At 47.6% G+C, this 14315-nt stretch overlaps 1 protein-coding gene across 1 annotated transcript; it reads right to left on the reverse strand.

Annotated features, from left to right (window-relative positions):
- Positions 1 to 284: 284 nt before the first annotated feature.
- LOC8035066 (indolethylamine N-methyltransferase-like) lies at positions 285 to 7460 on the reverse strand. Its single transcript, XM_002410991.4, has 4 exons — positions 7360 to 7460; positions 6150 to 6310; positions 4012 to 4213; positions 285 to 711 (listed from the first exon to the last, which is right to left on the reverse strand). Exons 1-4 carry the CDS (start codon positions 7458 to 7460, stop codon positions 285 to 287), a joined length of 891 nt encoding a protein of 296 aa, XP_002411036.3.
- Positions 7461 to 14315: the final 6855 nt, after the last annotated feature.

Genomic DNA, 14315 nt, shown 5'->3' on the forward strand with positions numbered 1-14315 from the left:
GCGGCATCTCTACATGGCAGTGGAAGGCTAAATAAGGTAGAAATTAACCTGAGCAACATCACGTGCATTGCGTATCCTTAAATATCCCTTAAAGGCCCTTAAATATCTAAACCTGACTTCAAACATAAACGAGATCACATTTCACACAACTTTAATGCATATCACATTGAGAAAATGCATAATCACACTTTTGTTCATGAAAGTACGCGTGTCGAGTGTTAAAGATTGCAGGACCGGGCAAAGCGAAATATCTCGCGCGAAGTGAAGTAGTATCATGAGCTGAGTCATACTTTACGGGCCGCCAGGACAAAAAAGAACTCATCAATATTTTGTACAAACATCGGAATTTTTTTGGAAAGGAAAACCTTCATCTCAAAGCCGGCTTCTGTCACGGCTTGCTTCAGCACATCTTCTGTGATATTCGCGTGGACAAAGTCCACAGTTCCCACGGGATAGCTCTTTACGCAACCCTCGCCCACAAGGATAAGAAGGCCGCCGGGTTTCGCCAGTGTTCCCACGTTGCAGACCACTTTGCGGAAAGATTCATGGTCTGCCGTGGCCGATTCCAGGCATCCCGAAGAAATAATGGCGTCGAAGGTTTCCCTGTGTTCCTGAGGGAGCACTCCGGGCTCCAGGACATCGCAGGGAACAACTTTACGGATGGCCGAGCGCGTGCGCTCAAGTATTTCCAACGCTCCCTTTTTGATGTCGCTGAAAAGCAGCACGAAGTGGAGGTTAGCTTTTATGAAGGTATTATCCCTGACATTGTGTACATCTATGTGCAGTAAAATTTAAAAAAAACCTAATGATTTTTTTTTCTTTTTTTGGTTTAAAGTTTCTTTTTTAGCCTGCTTTCAGACCGGCGACGTGTGTAGCTCAGGGCGGGTGGATCGAACACTCTCACAACTGAACCCAAGGATGCTTGGTTAAATAGATCTATCGCTAAATTACCCAAGTATGAAGGATAATGCTGGGAATGTAGATTTACGCGCCGCACGCGTTCGTCTTCCCCGTATAAAATATTTGAAGTAAATAACGAAACTAAGTCCTTGACAAACTCACATGCAAGGTGAAATTTCTTTTAAGCTTTTGGTATAAAATAGAAATTACTGCCGACGCCAGCGCGTGTAGCGCATATAGCTGCACGCAGTATGCTCCTTGGTGCTTGGGTAACTTGGCAAAAGGCCTATCCTCACCTTCACCCCGTTTTTATCTTCATGTCGACAACCAGAAAATGGCAAAGCAAACTGTAAGAGGAAATTAAACATCTCCTTTTTACGACGGAAAGTTTCGAGTTCCTTAACTTCAGTGGTTTCTACAGTTTTCCAAGGACATCATAACAGCCCGGAATACTGAGATGCACGATAGCGAACGCACAAAAATCCACCAAAGACGTTCAGATGGGAAAACACAAAGCAGCGCGCCAGATACACTGTGCCCTATTATAAATGTACACTTAACAAGGATTGGTAAAAAAAAAAAAAACAAGCACAGAAAGGCATTAGAAGGGTGGCGTCACTAGCAGGGGGAGAAGAGGGAGAGTAACTCCACTCATCCGCGAAATATTCAAGAATGTTAAAGGGGCACTGACATTTCTAAATGAATTTTTTTTAATTTACAAAACAATTGAAGATGACACTTAGACCTTTCAATCAAAACGTGAAGCTTAAAGAACAGGGTATTAATTTTGCACGACAAAAAATATATTTCTGAAAAGTCGAATTGAAAATTTCCGCGCTCCTCGGCTAAGTCGAGGGTAATTTGACGCATTCTTCGCGGTTTTTTTTCTTCGCGATGTTGTCCTCCAACCGGAAGTGTTGTTCTTCTTTGCCTTGTCTTCTCGTCGATCAGGTGCTCGGTTTCGAATTTCGCCTCGCGCAGGCAAGGCGTGCGTAAGTTTTCCAAAACACTTTAAAAAAAGCGGAGCAGTTTAAGACGAAGTGCAGCGGACTTTGATGAACGACGTGAGGGGAGATGGCGCGTCGGTGCTGCATCAAGGAGTGTCCCAGCACTTTCATACCCAAAAGTACCCCTACACAGGCTTCCAAAGAATGAAGCGGAGAAGAAATCGTGGCTGGAGGTGATTCCTGCAGGACAACTGCTCGGTGCATGAAACGCGATCCTACCACTGCAGTCTGTGTTGTCGAGACGCCACAAATCTGAAGCAGGCGAAAGTACAAACCACTCGGTGACGCCCTCATAGGGATTTTTTGGCTGTCGATAAGGCGTGTCCTATGGTGCCAGAACCAACCTTATTACCAGGACCGACTAATTCCTTCCCAAAGTCCGAAAAGGCGTCTGGTACCGAAAAGGAGCCCTGATTTTTTTTAGCCGTCGTCAACATCGCGCTCGCTTGCGGCACAACAACCGGGCGTCACTATTTTGAGAAATCAAATCAAACAAGGTAGAGAGACGACAGGAGACGACGTCGACGCGTTGACGTCAGGACTGAGCCATTCTGGAATTTGATTGTGAAATTTCGAATCCAGAGTTGTCGTGCGCGAGTGAAGTTCGTATAAAATATGTTTCATTCACGCAATAAATAAATATTATAAAAATGCGACTTTTGCAACCTCACTCAAGTTCTCTCACTCAGGTTCTCTGCACCATGTCATCTTACAACCAAACGTTTGGCTGAGCGAGCGTGTCGAGACCCTTAATGAATACATCAAGATCAGACTTTTAAGTAACGCGTTTCGAACAACGAGTTACTTCTACCTGGTTACTTCTTCCGGTAACGAGTAATGTATCAGGTTACTTTTGTAGAAAAAAAAAAGAAGTAACGTACATGGTTGCTTTCAAGGCCAAGTAACGAGGAACTCTAGTTCGTTACTTTTGAGGAGTAAAGTGTACCACAACGTTTAAACAGACGCGTTTTAAACCGAACCTGAGTATGCGCCTATTGCGACAAAAGCAGACGGGCAAACCCGAAAAACAACTAAACAGTACGACAGTATAGCATGGTATAGATTGTACAGCAGGGAATGGTCCTTCACCCAAAGAGCATATTAAGGTTCGTCGGTTAAACCTTCCAAAATCGTGTACACACCGAATGTAAACCCGATGGTTGGCAAAGTGGAACGCACAGAGTCTATTGTCAACTTAGAACATCAGAAGCAGAGATACCAAACGAGAGAGAGGAATTCCAGATTCACCAGCTCTTCCTGAAGTACAACACTGCCGTTCCTTCGAGCGCGCCAGAAGAACGATTTTAAGCGTTGCCCAGAATGTATTCTTAATGAAGCGGGGAACCACGCCTGATAAAAATTTCGAAAGGTAGCTGCTGCTTTAATTCAACGACTACTGAAACGAAAACAATAAGCCATAAAACAAAAGCAGTTGTTTATTTGGTCGTCAAATTAAGGAGAAAAGTAACTCGCTACTTTTGAGGCAACACCTTCTTTTTGAGAATTAGTAACGAGTAATGTATTTAGTTACTTTTGGAGTAACGAGTAACTGTATTTAGTTCATTTGTTGGATTAATGGGTACACGTCTGATCGAGATGTACCGATGTTTTCCTGGTGATTAGAAGTGCTCTATTAAAGCGGCCCTGTCTTACCAAACTCATGTTACACGAAAAGCTTGGGGTGGGGCCCACTTTTTATGGCCATTGAGAAAGGTTTTTTTCCAACGACTGATTAGATGCTGAGTTTGAAGAGGAATTGCTATTAAAAGCCGGACGGCTTCATTTTCTCGATCGAACCCGGTACTTTCTCCCCACGAAGCCGGCAACGTGATCTCAAATGAGCACTTTTCGTGCACCTTACCGCGTTCTGTAAACGGCTGCGTAGCAGAGTATGGTGAAGACACTTTCGTACCGTATAACAAGACAATCGAGATTACCTCGCTTAGAAACTGTTTTAGTATTATCCAAGGTAGATGCTTTCTCAGGTCCGGGTGGGTGACGTGGCTTTAGCAATATTTAGAGATGAGCCTAAAAGGCGCTAAGATTAATAAAGAGCAACTTATTAATATGCGCTTATGGGGAAATGATTCAGATTCCAACATACCTATAACCTTCAAAGTTAGCAATCATCTCAGCACGGAAGGTCCAGTCGATGGCATCTTCGTCCTTCTTGAGCCACTTGTTAAGTTCAAGCCTGTTGCTTTCGGCTAAGTCGCTCAGCACAATATGCTTGAATCGACTGGAGGCCAAGAGTGCATTCAAGATCATCGGGCCGCTGCCCAAGTCCAGCAGAGTCTCCCCTCGAGCTAGACCCATGAAAAATATACCAGAGTTTTATGCTTGCCAAGCCAACTAACACAGATTCAACATCTTTCTGCTATTATTTTTCTTTTTTTAAATATCCCAGTTCACGTGCATATCGTATTTCGTACTCACAATTCATGTATCTAGCTGCTAAAGTGGGATATTATAAACACCTTGCTCAACACAAAAGGCAGGTCAAGGCTGTTCTCCGATTACAGCCTGCCGATATATGGCACTATAGCGTTAATGGTCAATAGAAAGCCTAGATTTCGACAAGGGAACAAGTCAAGACGCGGAAAATGTTTGCGAGAATGGCAGGCACCTCGTGTGGCCATTGGATACATTCCGCCCGCGCAGCTTGGTTTCCCCTCCGCATTCTTCGTTGTTGCTACGCCTGATATCATGCAATACCCAAGTGCTGTATCTTCGGTGTCGCCTAAAAGAAGGTGAACCCGGGGCGCAGTTTGTACGCGAGCGCTACGTGAGCATTCGGCTAGGTCTCGTGTTCCGTTGCTGGGAACTGGAGTTCCAGTCGAACGTTGACACAGCATTCGCCCACAAGCTTGCTGGTCCGCTTGCGCCTTCTTTAAGTGGTGCTCAAACCTTAGCACTATACGACTTACTTATCTACTGTCAGTGGCGGATTTAGAGAACGCACGTGCGAAAATGTAGGGAGAGGAAGAAGGGTGGGAGGCGTGTTTTCTCAAAGATCTGATGAGTTGACCCCACCTCTATGGAAACAACTACATCCGCCTCTTTCAACACACACTCCCTAGGAAACGTAGGGCGTGGCTAGTTAAACTTACGCTGTTCGGTTCGGGATTTCTTCTTCGGACTTTCTGTTTTACAGCGGTAGCTATTAGTGCTCGTTCCCGACAAGAAATGAGCATATTCGAAAGCAAAATCCCACTTTACAGCAGACGCACTGGTCTGCTTCTACCCGTCCCACACGGCAAGGATCTCTTTCGCTTCCCCCTCCCTTCCCTCCTATAGGTCGCCGCTGTTCTTGCTCCGCAGACGCTCTCCCTTTCAGCCCCTCTTTGGCCCCCCTCCTTTAATAGCCGCCGTTGCGAAATACTTGCGTGGCAGCGTTGTCCGGACACGCTCCCTCGCCTCCCCACTGCCGCCGCCCAGGTTCCGTTCTTGTGTCTTCCCGCGCCACTACAAAACAGCTCGGGTACGCACTTCGGCTTTTTCCACCGCTGGCGCAATTTCGGGCGCCCTCGTTCTACAAGAACAACTCAAAAGTTTGAGCAAAAAAAGAAATAATAAAAAATAAATGCGCGTTTCTGTGTTATTTTTAAACATACGCAACATGTCGCATAATTGCTCCACAAAAACTACAGATCTGCTCACGCACGTCCCCTACATCAGTTCCACCGAAAGCAAAATAATCCGTTGCAAACATTTTACAGCACACTGGCCGATTAAAACATCTCCTTGAACACGCCTTTTCACAACGCAGCAGCTATATACCGCTGCCAATTGCAGCGCAATTTGTGTGGTCGTTCGCAATTTCTTTTTTCACGACCATGTGGCGGGATTTTCATGCATGGAAGAAACACGCTTCACAAGGTGTCTGCACACCGTTCGTATGATGTATTAAGCAGCGGCGAACACAGCATGCAAAAGAGAGTCTGCAGACCTGTTCGAATGTGTGGAAAACAAACTTGCTTCAAACATGCATGAGACGCGGACGATTCTGTCATCATGTCTGCAACAAACGCAGTTTGGTTTCAATCACTGACAGCTTTTAAAACGTAAATCAGGAACTGCCTTCATCTCCGACAGAGTGCCCGCTCTTCGCCGCCAACGTGTACCATGCCCGTGTAGCAATAGCCAGCAAATCAACGTATTCTTCGTTCGGTCATCTTGAGGGGAGGTACAACTCTGGAACGTAAGAAGCCTTGACGTTCCGAAACGCTAAATATAATTTACCCGTTTGAAATATGCGATGAAGTTCTTCTATGTGGAAATTGTCAATTATCCCGAATGGACGACCATATGTGTCCATATAGGTCCGGGGTAGAAATTTGTTCTTGTAGACATCTCTGAGGGCTTGGGTTTCCATGCTTCCCAAGGCGTCCGAACTGTAACTTCTGAAAGCGAAACAATTTTGAGGTTAACATAGTACACTATTCTGGATTTCATATCGATATTGAGCACTTTGGATATTAGATATTAACTTTTCGTTTTCGCTCTGGTGGGACACATTTCTCGCTTAGTAGCGTGTGTGCTCATTATGGCGTCAACTCACCCAGTTTTGTTTACTACTGCTTTATGCAAAAACTATTTCAAAAGCCGGGGGAGGTCATTAGGTAAAATTAACAACCGCTCAACGCCTCCAGAATAACAAAAAGGTATACTTTCCAGTGAAGACGCATACCTAAAGGTAGCAAACACTATACTTAGTTTATCCTTGTTATTTTAAGCCGAAGCATAACTTCCTTACTTATTTGAGGCGACGTTGAATGACAGCAGTTGAAAAGCAGCTCGATTTACTTTATTATACCAGCCGCTGTAATATATTACCTGTGTGTATTCGTGGATGTCAATTCTAGTGACTCGTAATCAAGAAGAGTCTGGGAAAGGTAACTGATGGTGGCCGAATCCAAAACCCTCTGAGATAACAGTGTTTGTACCTGCGGTACAAGCTGTCGCGTGCACGCGAAATGCGTCCGCTCGAACGCTTCACTCGAGAGACAAAGCCCCCCCCAGAAAACGTGCTTCCGGTGCCCTTGACTTGTCAGGCACGAACTTGGGGCCCAAGTTTACGGAGCGGGCCGATTGGACTCTCCCAACAATGACGCCAAGCTTTCGTCACCCAAGACCAATCGACGCGCTCTGCGAACTTTCGTCTCAAACTTTTTTTGAGACCAAAGTTCGCCGTATAAAAAACCTGCAGTATATATAACCAGGGGCTCCAATCGAAGGTTCTCTCGGGTCTCCAGACCAGTTGCGCGTTCCTCGGTGGGCGAATATGCACGTGCGATTTCAAGGTTATCAAAGTAAGTTTGATTCATGTGCAGTCTAAGATGCATTTGCGCCATAAAACCCTAATCAATCAATCAATCTACACACTGGTTTCTTGGTCTGGCACACTAATCCGACACGCTTGCACCAATGAAGGAAAATGAAGCCTTCCAACCTCGTTTTATATGAAACATCCTTCAGATGGCGACTTCCAAGTCTCAAGGCGACAGTAGAAACTTTCAGCACCCCTCTCAAGGCAATGATGCTTGAAACCATGTTTGACGTCGTATTTTCTAGAAACAAATATAATTTTTGTTTAGTAAATATTCGCAGATCCAACGAAAATATATATATTTTGGCCGCCAGCATCTCAACGCTTGCGCTGTATAGGGAGTATTCACTGGACGCCATATTTGTGGGTACTGTTTAGAACGCATGCTCAGAACGAGCTCACATCAATAGGCTGCTTAGATCGGCACTCTTGATGGTGCGGAATGCACGTTGCAAAAGAACCGTGGAAGCTCGCCATCAGCACGCGCTCATTCGCGCAAACAGCTATGGCCGCCAGTGAATACTCCCTATACAGCGCACGCGGAATACATTTTTTTTATTAATGAATGAATGAATTATCGAATCTTTGCTTTGCTTGTTCAAAAAGGATTGCCACAGGGCAGAAAGTTCCAACAGACACAGCTCGACAAACCCCGGCTGCAAGGTAGAAATTTTAAGCGAGGGATATGGCTGCAGAAAAAAACTGAATATACGAGGTGTTTGGTTTTAATTCGAACAAACCTAAAAAAAAACAAAAAAAAAGCTTGTCTCGATTATTGCGATAAACACGGAAAGCACAGAATGTGTCACGAGTGTAATATGCGTGCGTTATGAGTTGTTAGGCTTGGTTGCGGGCAGCTTTCGGTGGTTTCGGATGCTCCGAACACACGACACTCTCGCGAAATGCGGGTTCATAAAAATGATCGAGACAAGTTTAAATGTCTTCAGGTCTTCAGAGTAGGGTCTCACGTGAGCATGTTTGATTGTGAAGTTTGCCACGGGTTCTGCTTTTTTGTGGGTTCGTGTATAAGATTTGAACTCATTGTCACAAATGAAGAGTTAATGAAACAAAGAATAACTGAGGAAACTAAATGTTTAATAGGGCGAACTTGTGCCCAGAAATAAAATCTAGTGCTTTCCCCATACTGACAATAAATTCGTGGCGTTTCGTACCGCGCATTGTTCCTAAATGTACGAGGAACAACTCTTTCAATTTTACAATCGCTGAGCCAAAAGTGTATAAAAAAAAGTGAAAGCCGTTTACAACTCCCTGTAACACCGAATTAGAGCGCAGCTCTTGAGGAGGAGGAGGGAAGGGTACGGGGGGGGGGGGGGTCACGTGACCTTGGGGGGTCACGTGACGATGCCGATGATGTCATCAGTGACGATGACGATGCGGACTCCGATGACGTCATCAGCGATGATGACGATGACGATGCGGATGTCGGTGACGTCATCAGTGGCGTCACTGCTGACGGCATCCGTGATGATGACGATGACGATGCGGATGCCGGTGAGGTCATCAGTGACGTCACTGATGACGTCATCAGTGATGATGACGATGACGATGCAGATGCCGGTGACGTCATCAGTGACGATGACGTCATCGGGAGGTCACGTGACCTTGGGGGGGTCACGTGACCTCGGGGGGTGTCACGTGACTTCAGGGGGTCACGTGACCTCGGGGGGGGTCACGTGACCTCGGGGGGTCACGTGACTTTGGGTGTCACGTGACCCTGGGGGAGGGGTTACGTGACCTCTGGGAGTCACGTGACCTTGGTTTGACCTTGGGGTCACGTGACCTTGGAATGACCTTGGGGGTCAAGTGACCTTGGGGTGACCTTGGTTACGCCGACGCCGACGCCGCTTAAGCCGGGAACGGGCCTTTAAGAGCTGCGCTCTAAAAAGGAAACAAGATAACAGGAGAGCGTCGCGGGCGTCGAAGTCGGCGTAACAGCAGTATCGAACGCTGAGGCCAAACTGACTTCGGCTCGCCACGCGGAGCCCCTTATGTAGATGCGTGGGCTTCTGGAATAATCGGCGTAGAAGGTTTGACGGATAGAACATTCGGACCTTGAACAAGCAACATGATTCTCGAATTTACCAGAACACTACATTTAAGAAATAACAAGAGATGCGTCGCTTTCTGAAATCGAACCCTGGCTTTTCGCGTGGGAGGCAGGCACCATAACCGTTAGGCCACGCGCGCGCTGCCTACTTGGCCAGCTGCGCGCGCGGCATTACACCTCTTTAAAAAGTGCATCGCCCCGATGCAACACAAAACAAAACAAACCAAATAAAAAGAACGGTAAACTACAGAGTTATTTAAAACACATAAGGTCCAAAGTCCTATCGAGCGTAGTACGGCTTCGGGCGCACGACGTGGACGACTTCAGGTCGTGGTGGGCGGCGTGATGATGTTCTTGTTCCGTCGGGCATCACTTCGTAGTTCAGATCTCCAAGTCGACGAAGTACTTTGTAGGGTTCGAAGTACCGTTTCAGGAGTTTCTCGCTCAATCCACGGTGGCCAATCGGTGTCCAGACCGATACCATGTTTCCGGGCTGGAAGTGGACGTCCCGACGACGAAGGTTGTACCGGGTAGCGTCGACAGGTTTGTTGATTTTGAATTCGGAGTCGGGCGAGCTGGCGAACTTCCTCGGTTCGTTGGTTGAGCAACCACCTGGGCGTCGGGGCTTCCATCGTCAGCTGGTTTGTGGGGTAGCATCGCGTCGAGCATGGTCGTTACTTTCCTGCCATGCACCAGCTGAAACGGGGTTGCTCCTGTGGTCTCTTGCACCGCCGTGTTGTAAGCAAACGTGAAGTAGGGTAACACCTCGTCCCATGTCTTGTGCTCTACGTCGACATACAATGAGATCATGTCGGCGATTGTTTTGTTTAGCCGTTTTGTTAGTCCATTTGTCTCCGAATGGTACGCAGTGGTTCGACGGTGGCCGGTGCCACTAAGACGAAGGATCTCTTGTGTCAGCTGGGCCATGAACGATGATCCACGGTCGATAATGAGGACTTCAGGGGCGACGTGCCGGAGGACAATGGACTCGATGAAAAACTTGGCGACTTCAACAACCGTACCTGGTGGATGGGCTTTCGTCTCGGCGTACCGTGTGAGATGATCAATGGCGACGACTATCCAGCGGTTTCCCAACGTTGACTGTGGGAAAGGGCCAAGTAAATCCATTCCGATCTGCTGGAACGCTGTGGACGAGGGAGAAATCGGATGCAGAAGTCCTGACGGTTTCGTCGGGGGTTTCTTGCGTCGATGACACTCGTGGCATGATTGAGTGTAGAGGTGAACGGTCTTCGATAGCCTCGACCAGTAGTACTTTTCTCGAATCCTGGCGAGCGTCCTGCTGTAGCCAAGGTGTCCAGCCGTTAGGTCGTCATGGCATCCTTGGAAGATTTCTTCTCGAAGGCTGGAAGAAATAACCAACAGTCATGCTGTGCTGTTGCTGACAAAGTTCTCTTTCTACAGCACCCCTTGCCGTATGAAGAAGGTGGGCAGGATTCGTAAGAAAGCACGGTGAACCGTACTCGCTTGTCCCTCTAGGTGCTCGATGAGCGCTCGTAGTTCAGGGTCGTCTCGTTGGAGTGTTGCCATGTTGCTGACATCTAGAGCGCCGAGGAAACACTTATCGTCGTCGTCTTCGATGCAGGCAGGACCGGCCTGGACTGGGGCCCTTGTCAGGCAGTCGGCGTCATTGTGCTTCCGGCCGGATTTGTACGCCACGGTCATGTTGAACTCCTGCAGTCGTAGGCTCCACCGGGCGAGGCGTCCGGAGGGGTCCTTCAGATTCGCGAGCCAGCAGAGCAAGTGGTGGTCCGTGAGGACGCAAAAAGGACTTCCATCAGATATGGGCGAAACTTTGTTATTGCCCAGACGACAGCAAGGCACTCCTTTTCAGTCGTTGAGTAGTTCTTCTCCGCCTTAGACAGCGTCCGACTCGCGTATGCGATGACTCGCTCTGCCCCGTCTTGCATTTGGACCAGTACCGCGCCAAGTCCGGTGTTACTGGCGTCCGTGTGGATCTCTGTTTCAGCGAACTGGTCGAAATGGCCAAGCATCTGGGGCGTCTAGAGTCTTCGTTTGAGCCATCGAATGACCGCTGGTGTTATTCTGTCCATTCAAACTTCACGGCGTCCTTCGCGAGATTCGTCAGGGGTGCAGACAGCTTGGCGAAGTCCCAAACAAACCGTCTGTATAGGGACAGAGTCCGAGGAATCTTCTCACGGCCTTCTTGTCAGACGGCGGCGTAAATGCAGCTACGGCGCGGGTCTTCTCAGGGTCAGGGAGAACACCTTTGTTGTTCACGACGTGGCCAAGAAAGTTAAGTTCGCCATAGGCGAATCGATACTTTGTTGGCTTGAGTGACAGGCCGGCGGTCTTGATGGCTCGAAGCACGGCTCGAAGTCGTCTCAGGTGTTCGTCGAAATCTCGTGAAAATACCACGTCATCGTCCAGGTAGACGAGACATTTCTGCCATTTCAGACCTGCCAACATGGTGTCCATGACACGCTGGAAGGTGGCTGGTGCTGTACGAAGTCCGAACGGCATCACTTTGAATTCGTACAGTCCGTCGGGAGTGACAAAGGCAGTTTTCTCCCGGTCGCGCTCGTCGACCTCAACCTGCCAGCACCCGCTCTTCGGGTCCATCGACCAAAAATATCGGGAGTGACGCAGTCTGTCTAACGTATCGTCGAAGCGGGGGAGCGGATAGACATCCTTCTTCGTCACAGCGTTCAGTCGACGATAGTCCACGGAAGACCTCAAGGTTCCGTCCTTCTTCTTTAGAAGGACGACTGGGGACAACCACGAACTTCTTGAGGGTTGAATGATGTTGTCGTCGAGCATTTCCTGTACTTGATCTTGAATCACCTTGCATTCCGTTTAGGATACTCGATACGGCGACTGGTGGACAGAGAGCGCGTCGTCGTCTGTAATAATGCGATGTTTCGCCATTGGTGTTCGACGAACTTTCGATGTCGCGGCAAAACAGTCACTGTATTCGGCGAGAAGATCAACCAGTTGCCGGTGCTTGGGAGCTGGGAGCTCGGGGTCGATGTCGAGCGGCGGCGGAGACGTGCTCTTCTGCTGTGGCGACGTGGTTTCTTCGGAGATTGCGGTGACCACAGCTGGCGCCTGAAGCTCCTCGACGTGGCTCACGGTGGCAGTCTTGGGTAAGTTACTTTTAAAAAAGTAATTCGTTACAGTTACAGGTACTTTCACATAAAAAGTAGCGAAGTTACCGTTACAGTTACCGCAACAAAAGAGGAACTCGTTACAGTTACAGTTACTTCTAAAAAGTAACCAAGTTACTTTTCAGTTGCTTTTCTACAACACAAAAAATGAGGAAAAACTAGAAAACGCTTCTCACCAAGTTTTATTGCATAAAATTAAAAAGTATGGTGGTTTGCGCTTTTGTTAACAACCACCTTTACCACAGAAAAATACTCTCTGTACGCCGGCCATGATAGTTGTACTTTATTCTCATCAACATCCCTATCCTTAGTAGCACTAGCCCATTGCTGGCTCGTTGACGGTTGCGCTGGGTTCATAGGGTCCCTGGCCCTGCACATATTTCAGTTCGTACCCTGCAAGCCAGAAACAAACCCCGCGCAAACAGCAGTTAATTTTGCCTCGACTGTTGACACCACGCCGGGGTCGTGACGTAAATCAAAATACGCCACTACTCCGGCGTCCCGCGTGCCATCCGCGTGTCTTGTTGTTTCACGGTTGACGCACCAAGTTAAAAAGCTTTTGCGCAGAAAAAAAAAAACGCAACATAGATAGTGCTTCAAGATATTAAGATGTAAGTGTTGAGTCACAAAGCACAATCCCGTTTGTAAAGGATAATTAGATTTTTTTTTCATCAATTTTACACGTGGCTATATTCAAGTCGTGACTCGCGAGAAGGAAGGTATACCCAAGTTTGTGCAAGGCCAACTTGACACTCGAAGTGTTGGAACAGACAATTTGGAAAGTGCAAGGAATACCTAGATTGCACTCGTTCAATGATATATTATTCATAAAAAAATGAAAAGTAACGACAAAAGTAACGTTGTTACTTCCATCGTTACCTAAGAAAAAGTAATATAACTACAGTTACAAGTTACATTTTAAAAAGTAACTCGTTATAGTTACAAGTTACCAAAAAAGTAACGAAGTTACAGTAACGCGTTACTAGTAACGCGTTACTACCCAAGACTGCACGGTGCTTGGTACCCTTCGTTAGGTGCTGCGGCTCCTCTCAAAAGTTTGCGACGAGAACAGTTGTACGTCCTTCTTGGAGATCCATTACGCCTCATGCGACGCCAATTCCTTTTTCAAGGAGCTGTTGGACGCTGCCTTCCCGAAAAGCTTCACCGTGTATGGCTGCGTCGGTTATGACGGTGACGAAAACACTCGACCGCAGCGGCAGGTTCACATGGTCGGCAATAACTCGGATCGCGGTTGACATCGTGTCTGTCTCCACCGGCGGCAGAACAGGCTTTCGCAGCGTCAACTGGTTTGCCCCGAGGTCGAAGACGGCGCCATACTCGCAGAGAAAGTCCATTCCGAGGATAACGTCCCTCGCGCAGTCTTGCAGAACGACGAACTTCACAGGGCACGTCTCACCGTGAATCTCGACGCGAGCAGTGCATCTTCCGACTTTGTGGAGCGCTTCACTGTGCCCGTGTTCTGAAATTCGCTCCAACTTATCACAGGGTAAAAGTTTTGTACCTTGGCGTCCGAAAACCTACCTGCGTGCAGTCTTTCTCTGTGTTGTCACGTAACAGGACCCGCCGGAGTAACTCGCATCTTTTTTTTTTTAATGTGATTTGGAACAGAACCCGTGACGTAATGCGGACGCAGCCGTTGGTGACGCTGCCGAACAGCTGGCAAGATCAAGTTTCTGGATAAGAGCTTCCTCCAAGAAGCGACATTCCTTGAAGTGCCGACTGCGTGGCTGTGCAGGTTTTAGGAAGCGAATGGCGGCGTACAGAAGAAGACTAATCTGAGTGACGCCATTTTGTTGCAGCGGAATGTGCTTTGTTGTTTGTATTAGTTGTCGTTACTTGTAAAA

This window comes from Ixodes scapularis, unplaced genomic scaffold (genome assembly GCF_016920785.2).
Source record: "Ixodes scapularis isolate PalLabHiFi unplaced genomic scaffold, ASM1692078v2 PGA_scaffold3__209_contigs__length_174095766, whole genome shotgun sequence".
Taxonomy (NCBI): domain Eukaryota; kingdom Metazoa; phylum Arthropoda; class Arachnida; order Ixodida; family Ixodidae; genus Ixodes; species Ixodes scapularis.

Coding starts and splice junctions, on each gene's coding strand:
- LOC8035066 (XM_002410991.4), bottom strand. CDS start 7,460: ATGGTTTCAAGCATCATTGCCTTGAGAGGGGTGCTGAAAGTTTCTACT. Junction 6,311..7,359: donor GATGTTTCATATAAAACGAG/GTTGGAAGGCTT, acceptor TTTCGCTTTCAG/AAGTTACAGTTCGGACGCCT. Junction 4,214..6,149: donor TCATCGCATATTTCAAACGG/GTAAATTATATT, acceptor TCATGGGTCTAG/CTCGAGGGGAGACTCTGCTG.